Here is a 12,385-nt window from a genome sequence, read left to right on the forward strand (position 1 = left end):
TACTAGTGTCCGTCGTATCTTTAGCTATTTCTGCCCTCTGAAATAAAAATGTGAAGTTCATATGAAGTACATAACTAATTACTACTATATCTTGTTTTATGTAAAGTTGTAAGCTTACCAGCTTAGTAATCTTTGCAAGAACTCTCTTGCTGCATTTACCAGTAGAATTTAAAACTTGAAACTCTTTTTTCTTGTTGTGCATGAGAATTGTTATCCAGTGATTTTCTTCCACATGAAAAGGAAAGTATGCCTACAACAAAGTTTATTCAAGTTCTTGGACACACAAATAGTTATGTACTACCAAGGATCATACAAAACTGAAGTACCTTATCTTTGCTGAAATACTCTTCAGTAACTCTAGACACCATTTTAGTTTGGTTTGTGAAATGCTCCAGAAAATGCTGCTTAGAGTTCTTAACCTTTCCATCAGCACGAAGAATAAGCCAGTGTGACACCCAAGATGATAAAATGTGACGGTCATCATGAGGATTATGGGTCTGCATATGGTTGCAATAATTATTGATGACCTGAAAATAACATAACAACAATACGCCTATTAGATTTTAAAAAAAATGACATGTACAACTTAATATATTTGTTCTAATACTTACAGCGCCATGCAACCATTTTTTCGCAATGATGGCTCGAAGCATATCAGGTGTACATGTTTCCCCAGCAATTCCTGTCATGTGCACGACAGTTTTCCTACTAAGCTTCTTCGAGTCTGCTAGTGTCTGGATATAAACCTTTCGCGTCCTCCATGTGTTCGTCAGTAATGTAATCGGTACTAATCATAGCGGCTCTTATACCAAACAGACCTAAAATAGTAACAAACAATGAGTTAATAAAGTGTGCATGCAAGGACATAAATATCTTGCAAGAACAAATTACCTAGCACCTACTGTTCTTTAGGCGTTTACGTCCACCGTTCTGCTGGTAGGGTGAACGATAGTATTTTGACTGTTTTCTCTTGCGTTTCCCATCATTCTCCTTAGTGCCACTTTCTTTCGCATTTTTATACGGGTGTTCAGACTATCCATACTAATCTCCTCAGATTTATCGGCGCTAGACCCGTCTGACACTGTATTTATATTCTTGGGGGTTGCAGTAAGAGCTAGAAAGTCATTCTTGTCTACCGTTGCAAAAGATGGGTGGGGTGAATTACCATTCTCCTCAATAACGAAGGGGTCACCTTCATCTCCTGTACCGGGTGTGTTGTGATGCACATCTTTCTCACGTGCGGACTTCTTCCCGTTCCCATTGGTGCATGCTGCCTCCACCACGTTCTCCATATTTTCCTTTGCAGGAGTTGATTTTACATCTGTCCAATATTTTGATGGACCATACTTCCCCACCCAGTCTTCACTATGCTCCACAAACTCAACATCATCACCAAACCCCCTGTTTGTCTTCAAGACAATACCTTTCTTCTCCAGCTTCTCCAGTACTATCTGCAATAACACATTGGAAGCATTAACTACATGCAAACATTATGAATAATCCCATGTAAATTGAAGTACACATCACTAATTACCTGAGCACATTTTTGAGGGAGAAGGCGAATTTCTTTTTGCATATCTTTGATGCATTTCATCACTTGATCTAAGGTAGTGTCCCTGCTCGACGAAGCCTCGTCTCTATTCTCTTTCCTTTTTCGGGCACGACTTGTTCTATCTTCTGGATCAAATTCTTCCTCTACGAATTTCCCTTCTTGAGCAATTAAAGTCTGTCTGTACTTCTCATTTATTAAGTCATCAATCTGTGCCACGTTAAATCAGTTTAAATTACTCAACATTTAAAAAGTACCATTAGTGCATGCAGTACAAACCATAAATACTTACCCTCCCATTCCCGCGGCCGTATGATGTGTCGTACGCGTCACGCTTCATAGCCTCAACTTCTGGCCAGTTTAGCATCAACGGATATTCATGAGCCAGTGGATCGAATGTCTCTTCATCAAGTGGCTGCACTTTCTCCCAAAACAAGTACTGCATGAACGTGAAATATATTAGCAATCTTAACAGTACAACCTATAGTTGGAAATAAAATATATAACATACAATTTACCTGTATGAGGCCAAGGTTTCCCACCGGCCATGTAAATTTTGTAAGATCCGATACAGTCTTTGTGATGCCATCGATGCAAATGCATAAAGTAAACGCGTTCCAGTTAAATGATTTGATGCTCTCCACATCCTCCACTAACTTGTAAAAAGCATTAGGAAGTTCTTTCGTGGAGTGCGGTGCAAGAACCATACCAAGGAGAACCAACACAATTCGACGCAGGAAATCATCATCATACGTGCCACTGGTAGTGATGTCCTCAATAAGCTGGTCTATCATTATTTCATTCATACTGGAATCTATAAAACGACTCGGCACCTTCACCTTCGCCTTCAACCCCCCTTTACCTAACGCTTTCATAGCATCTCTGCCCTTGTTCTCTAGCCCAAAAATGTCAAACACATCTTCAGTGCGCAATGATATCCCACCGTTTTTTGATGGCATGATGAACCTTTTTCTGTCCAACGCATATGATTTAATAATGAACTTAAGCAAACACTTTCGCATGAGCACACTAGGAATCATCAACATCTTTCCCAGTCTAGTGCTGGCAAAACGCATTTTCTACCTAGAGGTTAGTTTGCTGACCAACAGACACCACTCTTCAACAGAACAATAAATCTCTCCGTACTCGTCCATCACTACGAATAGGAGCAAAAATAATATTAGCTACTTTACATGTCTACTTGATAAACATGATGAATGCAACGTGCGTTTGAAAAACAAAAAAATACCTCCCACCATTAGGCCCTAGGTGGCCGGCTTGGAGGCGGACGACGGCGTGCTGTGGAACGGCGGACGGCGGCTTCAAAGATGGTGGACGGCGGCGTGGTGGAGCCACATGGGGACGGTAGACGGCGTCTTCTGGAACGACAGCAAGCGGCGTCAGAAACGGCGAACGGCGGCGTTAGAGAAGGCGTGACGTGACGTACCAGATGTGGATGGCGGACAGCGCCTCGGCGTGACGTGGGCAGAAGGGGATGGCAGACGGCGGCGTGCATGATGGGACAGGGTAGGGGCGTCAGGAGACGCGGGCAGGTGGCGGCGTTCGTGTGAATCCCTAGGGTTGGCGCAGGGCGTCGTGGGTGAGGTGGGCATATGGCGGCGGTCGTGCCAGGTACAAGGAACAATGACGTCAATCTTGATAGATCATGTCGGGCCCGCGTCCCGTCTGTCTCCTCGGCCGTCCTCAATGATTGGGCCGGGCCCTAGACGACGCCGGTTGGATGGGGGTCGGACGGGCAGTGTTCACAGGTTAATAAAGTCACATCACATTATTAAATCTTATCTTATTCGTTCGTTACTTTGTGATTTTTTTCAACTCCGTCAAATGGCCCGAAACTTTTTTCATACGTTGGCATCACCATCCACAACACCCACGCCAATTTGCATATTTTTCCGAAGCTCGATGCATTTCCTAGGATTTTCCCGGTGAAAAAACATTAAAACACTGGCCGGACGTGACGCAACGTTTTTTTTGTGTCCGTTTTCGTTCCAACCTTGCGTGGGGACCTACGTTGGCCGTGCCCACGTGTATGCACACTTTGGTGCACTTGCATGCATGCGATCATGTAGCCCCAGTGCAACCAGCTCCGTTTCGGTCTGTCGGAGAGGGGGTTCCCAACTACGTTTTTTTTCAACTCCGTCAAATGGCCCGAAACTTTTCCCACACCTTGGCATCACCATCCACAACACCCATGCCAATTTGCATATTTGTTCGACGCTCGATGCATTTTCTAGGATTTTCCCGGTGAAAAAACACTAAAACACTGGCCGGACGTGACGCAACGTTCGTTTTGTGTCCGTTTTCGTTCCAACCTTGCGTGAGGGCCTATGTTGGCTGTACCCACGTGTATGCACACTTTGGTGCAGTTGCATGCATGCAATCACGTAGCCCCAGAGCAACCAGCTCCGTTTCGGTCTGTCAGAGAGGGGGTTCCCAACTACGTTTTTTTTCAACTCCGTCAAATGGCCCGAAACTTTTTCCACACCTTGGCATCACCATCCACAGCATCCCCGCCAATTTGCATATTTTTCCGACGCTTGATGCATTTCCTAGGATTTTTCCGGTGAAAAACCACTAAAACACAGGTCGGACGTGACGCAGCGTTGGTTTTGTGTCCGTTTTCGTTTCAACCTTGCGTGGGGGCCTATGTTAGGCAGGCACACATCCTCCAAAAAATTGGTCTCGATCCATGCATGCGATCACGTACCCGTAGTGCAACCAACATTGTTTGGGTATGCCAGTCCGACTACTCTCAAAGACGTTTTTTTTCACCTCCATCGAATGAAACAAAACTTTTTCCCCATGCTCCGTGTACCATGGGAAGCACGCACGACAATTTTCGTTATTTTTTGACGTCCAATGCATTTTCTAGGGTTTTTCAGGCGAAAATATATACCCTAAAATGTTGTCCGGACGTGACGCGACGTGTGTTTGGTGTCCGATTTCGTTCATTTGCGTGGGGGCCTACATTGGGCATGCACACACCCTCTCAAAATTTCATTTCATTTCATGCATGCGATCATGTACCGCTAGTGCAACCAGCATCGTCCTGGACTACCGGTATTTTATGTGTTTGTTCCATATTTTTTAAATTTTTTGTATAACTTATTTTTTATGCTTTAGCATATATTCATGTACAAATGCATCATCAAATCAACACTCTCGAATGAAATGGACGAAACAAATTTCACTCAAATTTCGTTGAACATATATAAGATATTTTACATAGTCGAGCGATCTCGATAATGATAAGTTCACTACTTAGGGTAAGAACGACATAACCAAATTAACTAAAAAAGACATTAAAAAAACTACTCCTCGTCGCTATCGAGGAGGTCGATCACGACCGGGCCGTCGCCGCCGTCATCGTCGCTGCTGGACCGGTTCGCGACGTCGACCCTGTCCACCGGGCCGTCGTCGGGTGCCTCTTCCGCCACCTCCGCCGACGCCTGCTGCCACTCCGGCGGCACCTGCTGCCATTCCGCCGGCGCCATCGCCGCCTGCTCCGCCGCCATCGCCTCGGCCGCGTCGATCGCGGCCGCAACCTCGGCGGCCTCCCTCGCCGCAGCCGCCGCCGCCTCCGACACGCGTAGGGCCACGTGGTACCCCGGGATGTCATCTGGATCGCCGTCCACGCGGAGGATGACCTGCTCCGGCGGCAACTCGAACTCCGGCGGCGAGGGAGGGGCGGCCGGCGTGGGCGCCACTGCCGGGTGCGCACTGTGGCCGCCGGCATGTCCGCGGCGATCCTGCGGCGGAGGCGGGGCGCGAAGACGGCCACTGCTGCCCGTCAAGTCGGGGGTCACGCCGGCCGCCGCAAGGCGGACACCGACCATGACCTCCCAATAATCCTTCCCGCGCAAGAAATCACGGCGGCCGCGGATGTTGTGCCGGCCGCCGTTGTGGCTCCGGAGCTCCGCCTCCGTCGCGCCGGGCCCCGGCGTTGGGTAGCCGTCCTTGTCGATCTTCCAGTTGCGTGGAAGACGACAGCCCGGCGGCACGGGGAGGCAGTAGCGGTGGAGCCCTCCGTCTCCGGCACGCCGAGGCTCGTCGGCCATGCGCCGGGGACGTCGCCGTCTTCGCCGCCGCCATCGCTGCTATTGTCGCGGTAGAACGCCATCGGGGGCTGGCGTCGGGGGGACGGGGGAGGCGAGGGGCGTCGGGGGGGGGGGGGGACGGGGGATGCAAGGGGCGCCGGTGGGCGTCGGTGGGACGCGGCGTCCGTTTTTATAGCCGCGGCTGCGGGGCGTCGGTTTGACCCCTCGGGCGCCGAGATCGACGGGACGACAGGCGGGGAGGCGCGGCAGGCGAGGAGGCGGCAGCGGTGGCGTGCTGCAGGCAGGGAGGCGGCAGGCGGGCGGACTCGGGGGCGCGGCAGGCGAGGTGGCGTGTGTGGCAGCTGAGGTGACTGCGGCGGCATAAATGCTCGGACGGGGGCACAGCAGGCGAGGTGGCGGCGCTGTCGGTCGGGAGCAGCCGACGAGACGGGGGCGCGGCAGGCAAGGCGGCCGGGCTGTCGAGCGGCAGCGGCGCGCGACGGGACGGGGCGGCGCGGCGCGGATGACGACGGGGGCGCGGTAGGCGAGGAGGCGGGGTTGTCGGACGGCAGCGGCGCGCGGATGACGACGCGTGGCAGTTCCACGCGTTGACTGCGGGGCTACCGCGTTGATCGCGGGCGGGCGGCGCAGCATGTCTGCATGCGTAGCACGTTCGTAGGCGCGTGCGGGCGACCGGCCGGGGCGGTTCAAGTTTTTTTTCCTGGCAGGCGGGCGGGCAGGTCCTATATTCATATTGGTATACGGTCCGGCATTTTTTTCGGGCGGGAGGGCAGACTCTTTTTTAAAAAATTCCTATCCTGCCTTCTGTTATGAAGAGGTATTGGGCAATTTCGGCCGTCCTTGTGTTTGGGGAGGTCCATAGAAGCGGAAGTGTATACGCGCATGCCTTATAAACCGTTGTGATGATGTTTGATCAATAGTACAGTAGATTGGAAGTTTCCTCGGCAAAATAAAAGCATGCAAGTAATTTCCAAATTTAGAGTCATCCCTAGGCACATGAGGTCGCGTTCACAAGTTGACATGGTGTGCCGGACCTCACCCGCCGCTCTTGGGCGTGCGGTTGGCATTAGTTACCGGCTTGCCGCATAGCTTGGGTTGAAAGTTGGACCGATTCGTGATTGATGCGATCTGAGATTGCGAGACGGACACCTACCATCGGCACGTTCACACTCGAACACTGGACTCGTATATACTCATGACGTTAAGCGTGACGGTTGCGACCTGAACGCAAACCCAATCTAAGCCCGAAAATCCTAGACACATGGAGAGTTACGGGCATCGCACAGATCGACAAGGCTAACTAATCTTCCCTCCCCCTCCCCTATTTTTAGTGGGGTGGGGCCGCCTCTCTCCTAATCTCCAATCAAAACCTTCAGCTAATCACAGTCCGTTGAATCCGTAAAAAGCATCCGGTGTGTGTAGCATTGCTCATCCAAGCCCAACCATCTCATCTTAGACGGGACAGTGGGGTCCACACGGGGACAACGGGCATATATAGTACAGTGAGAGCAGGAGACTACTACACGTCTACACCAGAGACCAGACCAGCGAAGAAACGGAGAGGCCCGTCCGTCATGGACGGTCCTCGCCGGCTCCTCGCGCTCGCGGTCCTCCTCCTCGCCTCCGCGTACGGAGCGGACGCCGCCGGCCTCCTCCGCGCGCCGCCGACCGGGTACAAGTACAACGCGACCTTTACCTTCACCGGGGAATTCCTCGTCCTGCTTTCCTGCATGGGCCCGGCCAACGGCACGGCGGCGTACGGGCACGGCGGGATCATCCACAGCTGCACGCTCGACCAGCTCAAGGTAACACGTAGTACTATACATAGCGCCTCATCCCCCGGTGCGCGCGAGCCCTGCCGCCGCCGTCCATTGATTTCTGGCTTTCTGTCGGCCGGTGTTGGTGTAACTTAATTTGCAGGAAGGCAGCTCCGCGCCGGAGACGACGCCCTTCAAGTTCAATCACGGGCACGGCTACCCGGCCCCGTCGCCGCGCGCAGCACCGCCGGAGGACGGCCTCCTGCAAGCTGCAGCAGGGGGAGAGCAGGAGCAGCACGTGGGCGCAGCTCCAGCGGTGGCTCTTCCTCTTGGTCGACGTCGACGACGTCGCCTTCGACACTGCCTACAGCGGTGGCCCTTCGCCAACGGGCACGGCCACCCGCCGCGCAACTTGAACGCGGTCAATCACGGGCACGGCCACCCGCCCCCCTCGCCGCCAGGGCACGCAGACCCTCCGGCGGACGGCCTCCTGCAAGCTGCAGCAGGGGGAGCTGGGCCGCCGCGTGAACACGCCGTGGTGCAGCCGCAACCGCAACGGCGGCTACCACCACATCCACATGGAGGCAGAGGTGGAGAGGAGAAGCAGCACGCGGGCGCAGCTCCCGCCGTGGCTCCTCGTCGACGTCGCCTCCGACACTGCCTACAGCGGTGGTCCTGCGCCGACGGCAGGACCACGCCGGCGCGCAGCTTGGACGCGGTCAGCGACGGAGGAAAGAAGAAGGGAGAAGAAGATGAAAACTGAACCGAGCTCTAGAAGCTCCTAATTGCTAGCTGCGTCTCCACTCTCCTATAATCTGCACACTCGATGTTATTACTAAAAATTAACGTTTGCATTTGCATTTGGCAATTGGCAAGCATATCTCTCTACTACTATCTTGCGGGTGATGTGCTGTCGGCGTACACACCGCACGTTCACGGTACGCGCCGAGAACTTGGCAGGTCACGGTCACGAGAAACAATTTTGCTACCTGCTACTTGTACGTGCACAAGCCAGTCTGCCCGGAAGAGATTGATACATGTGCATGCATTGACTCGTCGACTGGACGGCAGCTGCTAAGTACTGTACTTACGTACTACTACCTCCGCTGGTTTCGTGCTAAATTTTGATTAAAGATTTAATTAATAAAATGTTACTGCATGTCAACAAAAATTATATTATTGGATTCGTATTTGAACAAAATTTGTAATGATATAATTTTTGATGACATGCATAAACACTTTGTTAATTAAATTTATGGTTAAAATTTGACATAAATTACAATAAAGACCAATAAACCAGGACGGAGTTAGTAGTACGTGGTAGCTTTGAAAATTTGACTAGTGACCAGAAGCACCGATACTCTGATACGGCCAGGACGGCTTCGATACGCGTATCAGAGAAGTATCCCTTTTTTTATTTAAAAATAAAAGAAAAGAAAAAGCTGAAACGGCGGCTACACGCTCGCGACACGGCTGGGACACGGTGAGCGACAGAGTGCAGCGGCGTAGCGCCGCGCGGCCAGCGAGCCCAATAGGCAATAGCCTCGCACCCTCTGTTCCACCGCACCAGGAAGGGATCGACGGTGGCTCGCCGCCGCCGCCGCCGCTAGAAATTGCCTCCCCGCCTCGAGTCTTCTGTTCTTCTCTGCCGCTGCCGCAAGGTAAACAATGTCCCCGAGAGTGATGTCTGATGTATGCTTTCTGTGTGGTGATGTATGCTGAGCTTTTTCACTGTTTAACCCATTAACAAAAGATTAGCATGATTTGACCCTAGTTTGAAACTTTTTTCGGACTTGACCCATCTCAAAACGCTAGCAACCATGACGAGCTCTTGCGCGTGCAGCCGTGCACACGGGCGTCGGGCGGGCGGGCGGATGCGTGTTTCGTTTGCTGAGGAGTTAAGTCAATCGTGAGCTAGGACGAAGACGAAGACCGAGGGAGCGGGCGAGCGTGTGGAGACCGGATTTCGCCACGGCACGCGTGAGGCTACATGGGCACGAGCTGGAGTAGTGTACGTGATCACTCACGTTTGCTCCTTCCTGCAAGTGGTTTCGAGTGGATCAATTGACCATGGATCAACCGGCAGGAAATTAATTGCCGAGGTGGTCGATGAAGTGATGCATGGATCCGTGGTTTGTGCCCGGTATCCTGCCGGCGGCGGACGTCTGGTACAGCTAGCGCAAGATGCCGGTGAGCGTGGTTAGGCAAGAAGCCGGTGCCGCAGCTAGCTAGGTTAATAGCATGCACGTTCGACGTACGTAGCGTGCGTACGTGCACACCCGGTTTATGCGTTGCCCCATGGATGGTTGACAGAGGAGCTAGGATGCGTGAGCTAGCTCGTGCAAGGTGCAACCAGCACACACGTCGAACGTACGTGGGCGTCTTCATTTCTTCAGCATGCAGCAGTAGTTATTCCACCTGCTCCCCTTCCGTCCTTCGTCTTCTCTTCATTCCAGAAGTCGTACGCACGGGAACCAGCGCGTGCATGCTTTCGTGTCATTCGATCTTCTGATAGACTTAGGACGGTGGCGGAGCCAACGCGTTCGACAGGTTGGGATGGGCCGCGGCCGTGACCTCGCATGCTAGTTAACCTGTCGGACCAAAACGCCAAGGTTCATGGCGTTTGCCTTTGCCACGTGGACGGCCAGGAAAACTGACAAGAGATGGCCAGGGGCAGACGCCGGAGAACATGGCGTCTTCCGTGTAACCAAAACACATTGCCGACGTTTTGAAATGGGTCGGATTCGAAAACAGTTTTAAACAGTCATGTATGCTTGCCTGCTTGACTGCTTGTCGAGGGGCTTGAGGCTGGTGGAACAAATAGGAGTGCAACCAATTTATAATACTTAAATAGTTCATCCCCACTATGGTATTTCTCTTAACATGCAGGCTATTCACATCAGCAGATCAGCCATCTCAACATTCTGTCACTAACTTACGGATGGGCCCGACCAACACATCAGCCCTGACACATCAGCGTCCGTTACCTATTGCGTTTTCTCTCATCTCCCCCGTCAATTATTTCGGCTCTTCCTTCTCGGCTTCTCCGTCAGTTTCCTCAACTTTCATCCCCTCCCGTGAGCCCCTTCAATTGCCAATCCACTCCTAGGTTCCTGGCCAAATTCAGGAAGGAGAAGATGGATCTCATGTGCAGTTTTTCATCCCCACCACCCACCTGCACTCCGCCAAAAACAAACAGAAGAAATTCCAAAACATGGAAGGAGATGAATCTCACGTTCTTGTCTGGGTAGGACTCACAGAGGACGGCCGCAACAACTGGTTCCCGTACGGTGCCGTCATGGTGCAGGACCGAGGAGGGACCGCAGCAGAGGGGCCTTCTTCCTCCTCCCCACGCCCTTCTCCTCTTCTTCTTGCACCAGATCGAGGACTTGCTGTCGTTTCATGTCACCACGTTCGGGTCTCGCCTGCTCGTGGGTAAGTGTCGTTCCACTTTCTTGCATCTTACCGGGTCCTTCCCCATGGGCTTGGTGAATAGGTGATCCCCCGTTTGTACTTTCGTTCATCCGGCCGGCCTTTGCTTACTTCTCCAACAAAACACAGGTTTTCCATTAGCATGCCATCAATCGTTGCCTCGCTGGTGAGGCCTCCCTTCTCTATGGGGTCGCGGTGGACGAACATACAAGTACGATGGACGTCTGAAACACGGATCTATGGAATGATGGTGAAGCGGGTCGATGTGTTAGATGCACTGTGTCCATCTTCACCGGCTGTAGCACTCCTCCTGCCATGTTCGTCAGATGATCTGTCCACAAACGCCGAATTGTCTCCAATAGGACTTCCGGTGATTTGTCCAAAAATGTTGATTCGTCTCCAACAGTCAGTTCCCCCGGATGTAACGCCCGTCAGGTGATCTGTCCACAAACGATGATTCCTTGCCAACATACTGCAATTTTTGTTTTAAATCTCCCATGTTTTCTTTCTTAGATCTATTCCTTTCTTTCATTGCAGGAAGCGGTCAGCGTTTTTTTCATCCGCTGTTATCTGTCTGGAACATCGATCAAAGAATACTTGATTTTTCAATTGCAACAAACTACAAGTTGCAGGATGTACTACTGCTTTTCTCCTTGAAACTGGATGATAAAATGATGCCTGGGCCAATCCTCTAGCCCATCACTAGTAGAAAACAGGGCTTTGGTTCGGGCTTGGTTAGCCCATTAGTCCCGGTTGAATCACGAACCGGGACCCATGGGGCATACGTCCCGATTCGTGCGCCCAGGGAGCCGACCGGGCCTCGTGGGGCATTGGTCCCAGTTTGTCTGGACCCATTTGTCCTGGTTCCAGGCACGAACCGGGACCAATGGTCCTCGCTCCTGGCCCACAGCCATTGGTCCCGATTCATGGCTGGAACCGGGACAGAAGTGGGCCTTTAGTCCCGGTTCCAGCCATGAACCGGGACCAATGAGTTGCCTATATATACCCCATCGCCGGAGCAGAGCACTCCACACTGCTCTGTTTTTTTTGGCCGGCGAGGGGAGAGCTTTGTAGTGCTCTAGCTCACCTCCTATGCACATGAGGTGTTCGATGAAATGCCCGAGCCACACTAGTTAAGCTTTCTCCTCTCGAAGCTCGACCTTCAAGCTTTATTTTCTTCGAGATTTGTTTAGGTTTAGCGGCCCGTCACATCCCGTCCCGTCTTCACCGCCGTCGATCGCCCGCGCCCATCTCGTTGCCGGCACCACCGTGTTGAGCCTCCTGTTCTTATCTTCTTTCTGAAAAAAAATTCTTACTTTAGATAGATACTTGTCTAATTTTCTTACTTTTATTATCGCCCCCGCCGGCCTCGTCCTGTCTATGATTCAGATATGGTATATATTATGTTTTATAACTATTTGGTTCATTTATTGTTTATACAATTATGCCGACCAACGTGACATAGATTTTATTTATCCAGGAGGTATGTGAACCAGAAATTCCAACCGACCCTATTGTCGAGAGGTTAAATTTAGTTAAAAAAGAAAACAATTACTTGAAGAAAAAAA

The 12,385-nt window shown here is 51.7% G+C and overlaps 2 protein-coding genes across 2 annotated transcripts; both read left to right on the top strand.

Moving 5' to 3' along the window:
* The first annotated feature begins 7,012 nt into the window (after nucleotides 1–7,012).
* LOC123124181 (pre-mRNA 3' end processing protein WDR33) lies at nucleotides 7,013–8,478 on the top strand. The gene is made up of 2 exons (XM_044544847.1): nucleotides 7,013–7,433; nucleotides 7,549–8,478. The coding sequence occupies exons 1-2, from the start codon at nucleotides 7,203–7,205 to the stop codon at nucleotides 8,146–8,148; spliced, it is 831 nt and encodes a 276-aa protein (XP_044400782.1). The 5' UTR covers nucleotides 7,013–7,202; the 3' UTR covers nucleotides 8,149–8,478.
* A 1,963-nt stretch (nucleotides 8,479–10,441) lies between these two features.
* On the top strand, nucleotides 10,442–11,531 carry LOC123124182 (uncharacterized). Its single transcript, XM_044544848.1, has 3 exons — nucleotides 10,442–10,820; nucleotides 10,947–11,252; nucleotides 11,355–11,531. The coding sequence occupies exons 1-3, from the start codon at nucleotides 10,600–10,602 to the stop codon at nucleotides 11,416–11,418; spliced, it is 591 nt and encodes a 196-aa protein (XP_044400783.1). The 5' UTR covers nucleotides 10,442–10,599; the 3' UTR covers nucleotides 11,419–11,531.
* Nucleotides 11,532–12,385: the final 854 nt, after the last annotated feature.

This window comes from Triticum aestivum, chromosome 5D, assembly GCF_018294505.1.
Source record: "Triticum aestivum cultivar Chinese Spring chromosome 5D, IWGSC CS RefSeq v2.1, whole genome shotgun sequence".
In the NCBI taxonomy this organism is placed as follows: domain Eukaryota; kingdom Viridiplantae; phylum Streptophyta; class Magnoliopsida; order Poales; family Poaceae; genus Triticum; species Triticum aestivum.

Bases quoted from the DNA above. Each gene is read 5' to 3' on its own strand.
- LOC123124181 (XM_044544847.1), top strand. From the start codon at position 7,203: ATGGACGGTCCTCGCCGGCTCCTCGCGCTCGCGGTCCTCCTCCTCGCC. The intron at 7,434-7,548 runs GTAACACGTAGT...CTTAATTTGCAG, and splicing joins GCACGCTCGACCAGCTCAAG to GAAGGCAGCTCCGCGCCGGA.
- LOC123124182 (XM_044544848.1), top strand. From the start codon at position 10,600: ATGGAAGGAGATGAATCTCACGTTCTTGTCTGGGTAGGACTCACAGAG. The intron at 10,821-10,946 runs GTAAGTGTCGTT...AACAAAACACAG, and splicing joins CGGGTCTCGCCTGCTCGTGG to GTTTTCCATTAGCATGCCAT. The intron at 11,253-11,354 runs GTGATCTGTCCA...CTTTCATTGCAG, and splicing joins CCGGATGTAACGCCCGTCAG to GAAGCGGTCAGCGTTTTTTT.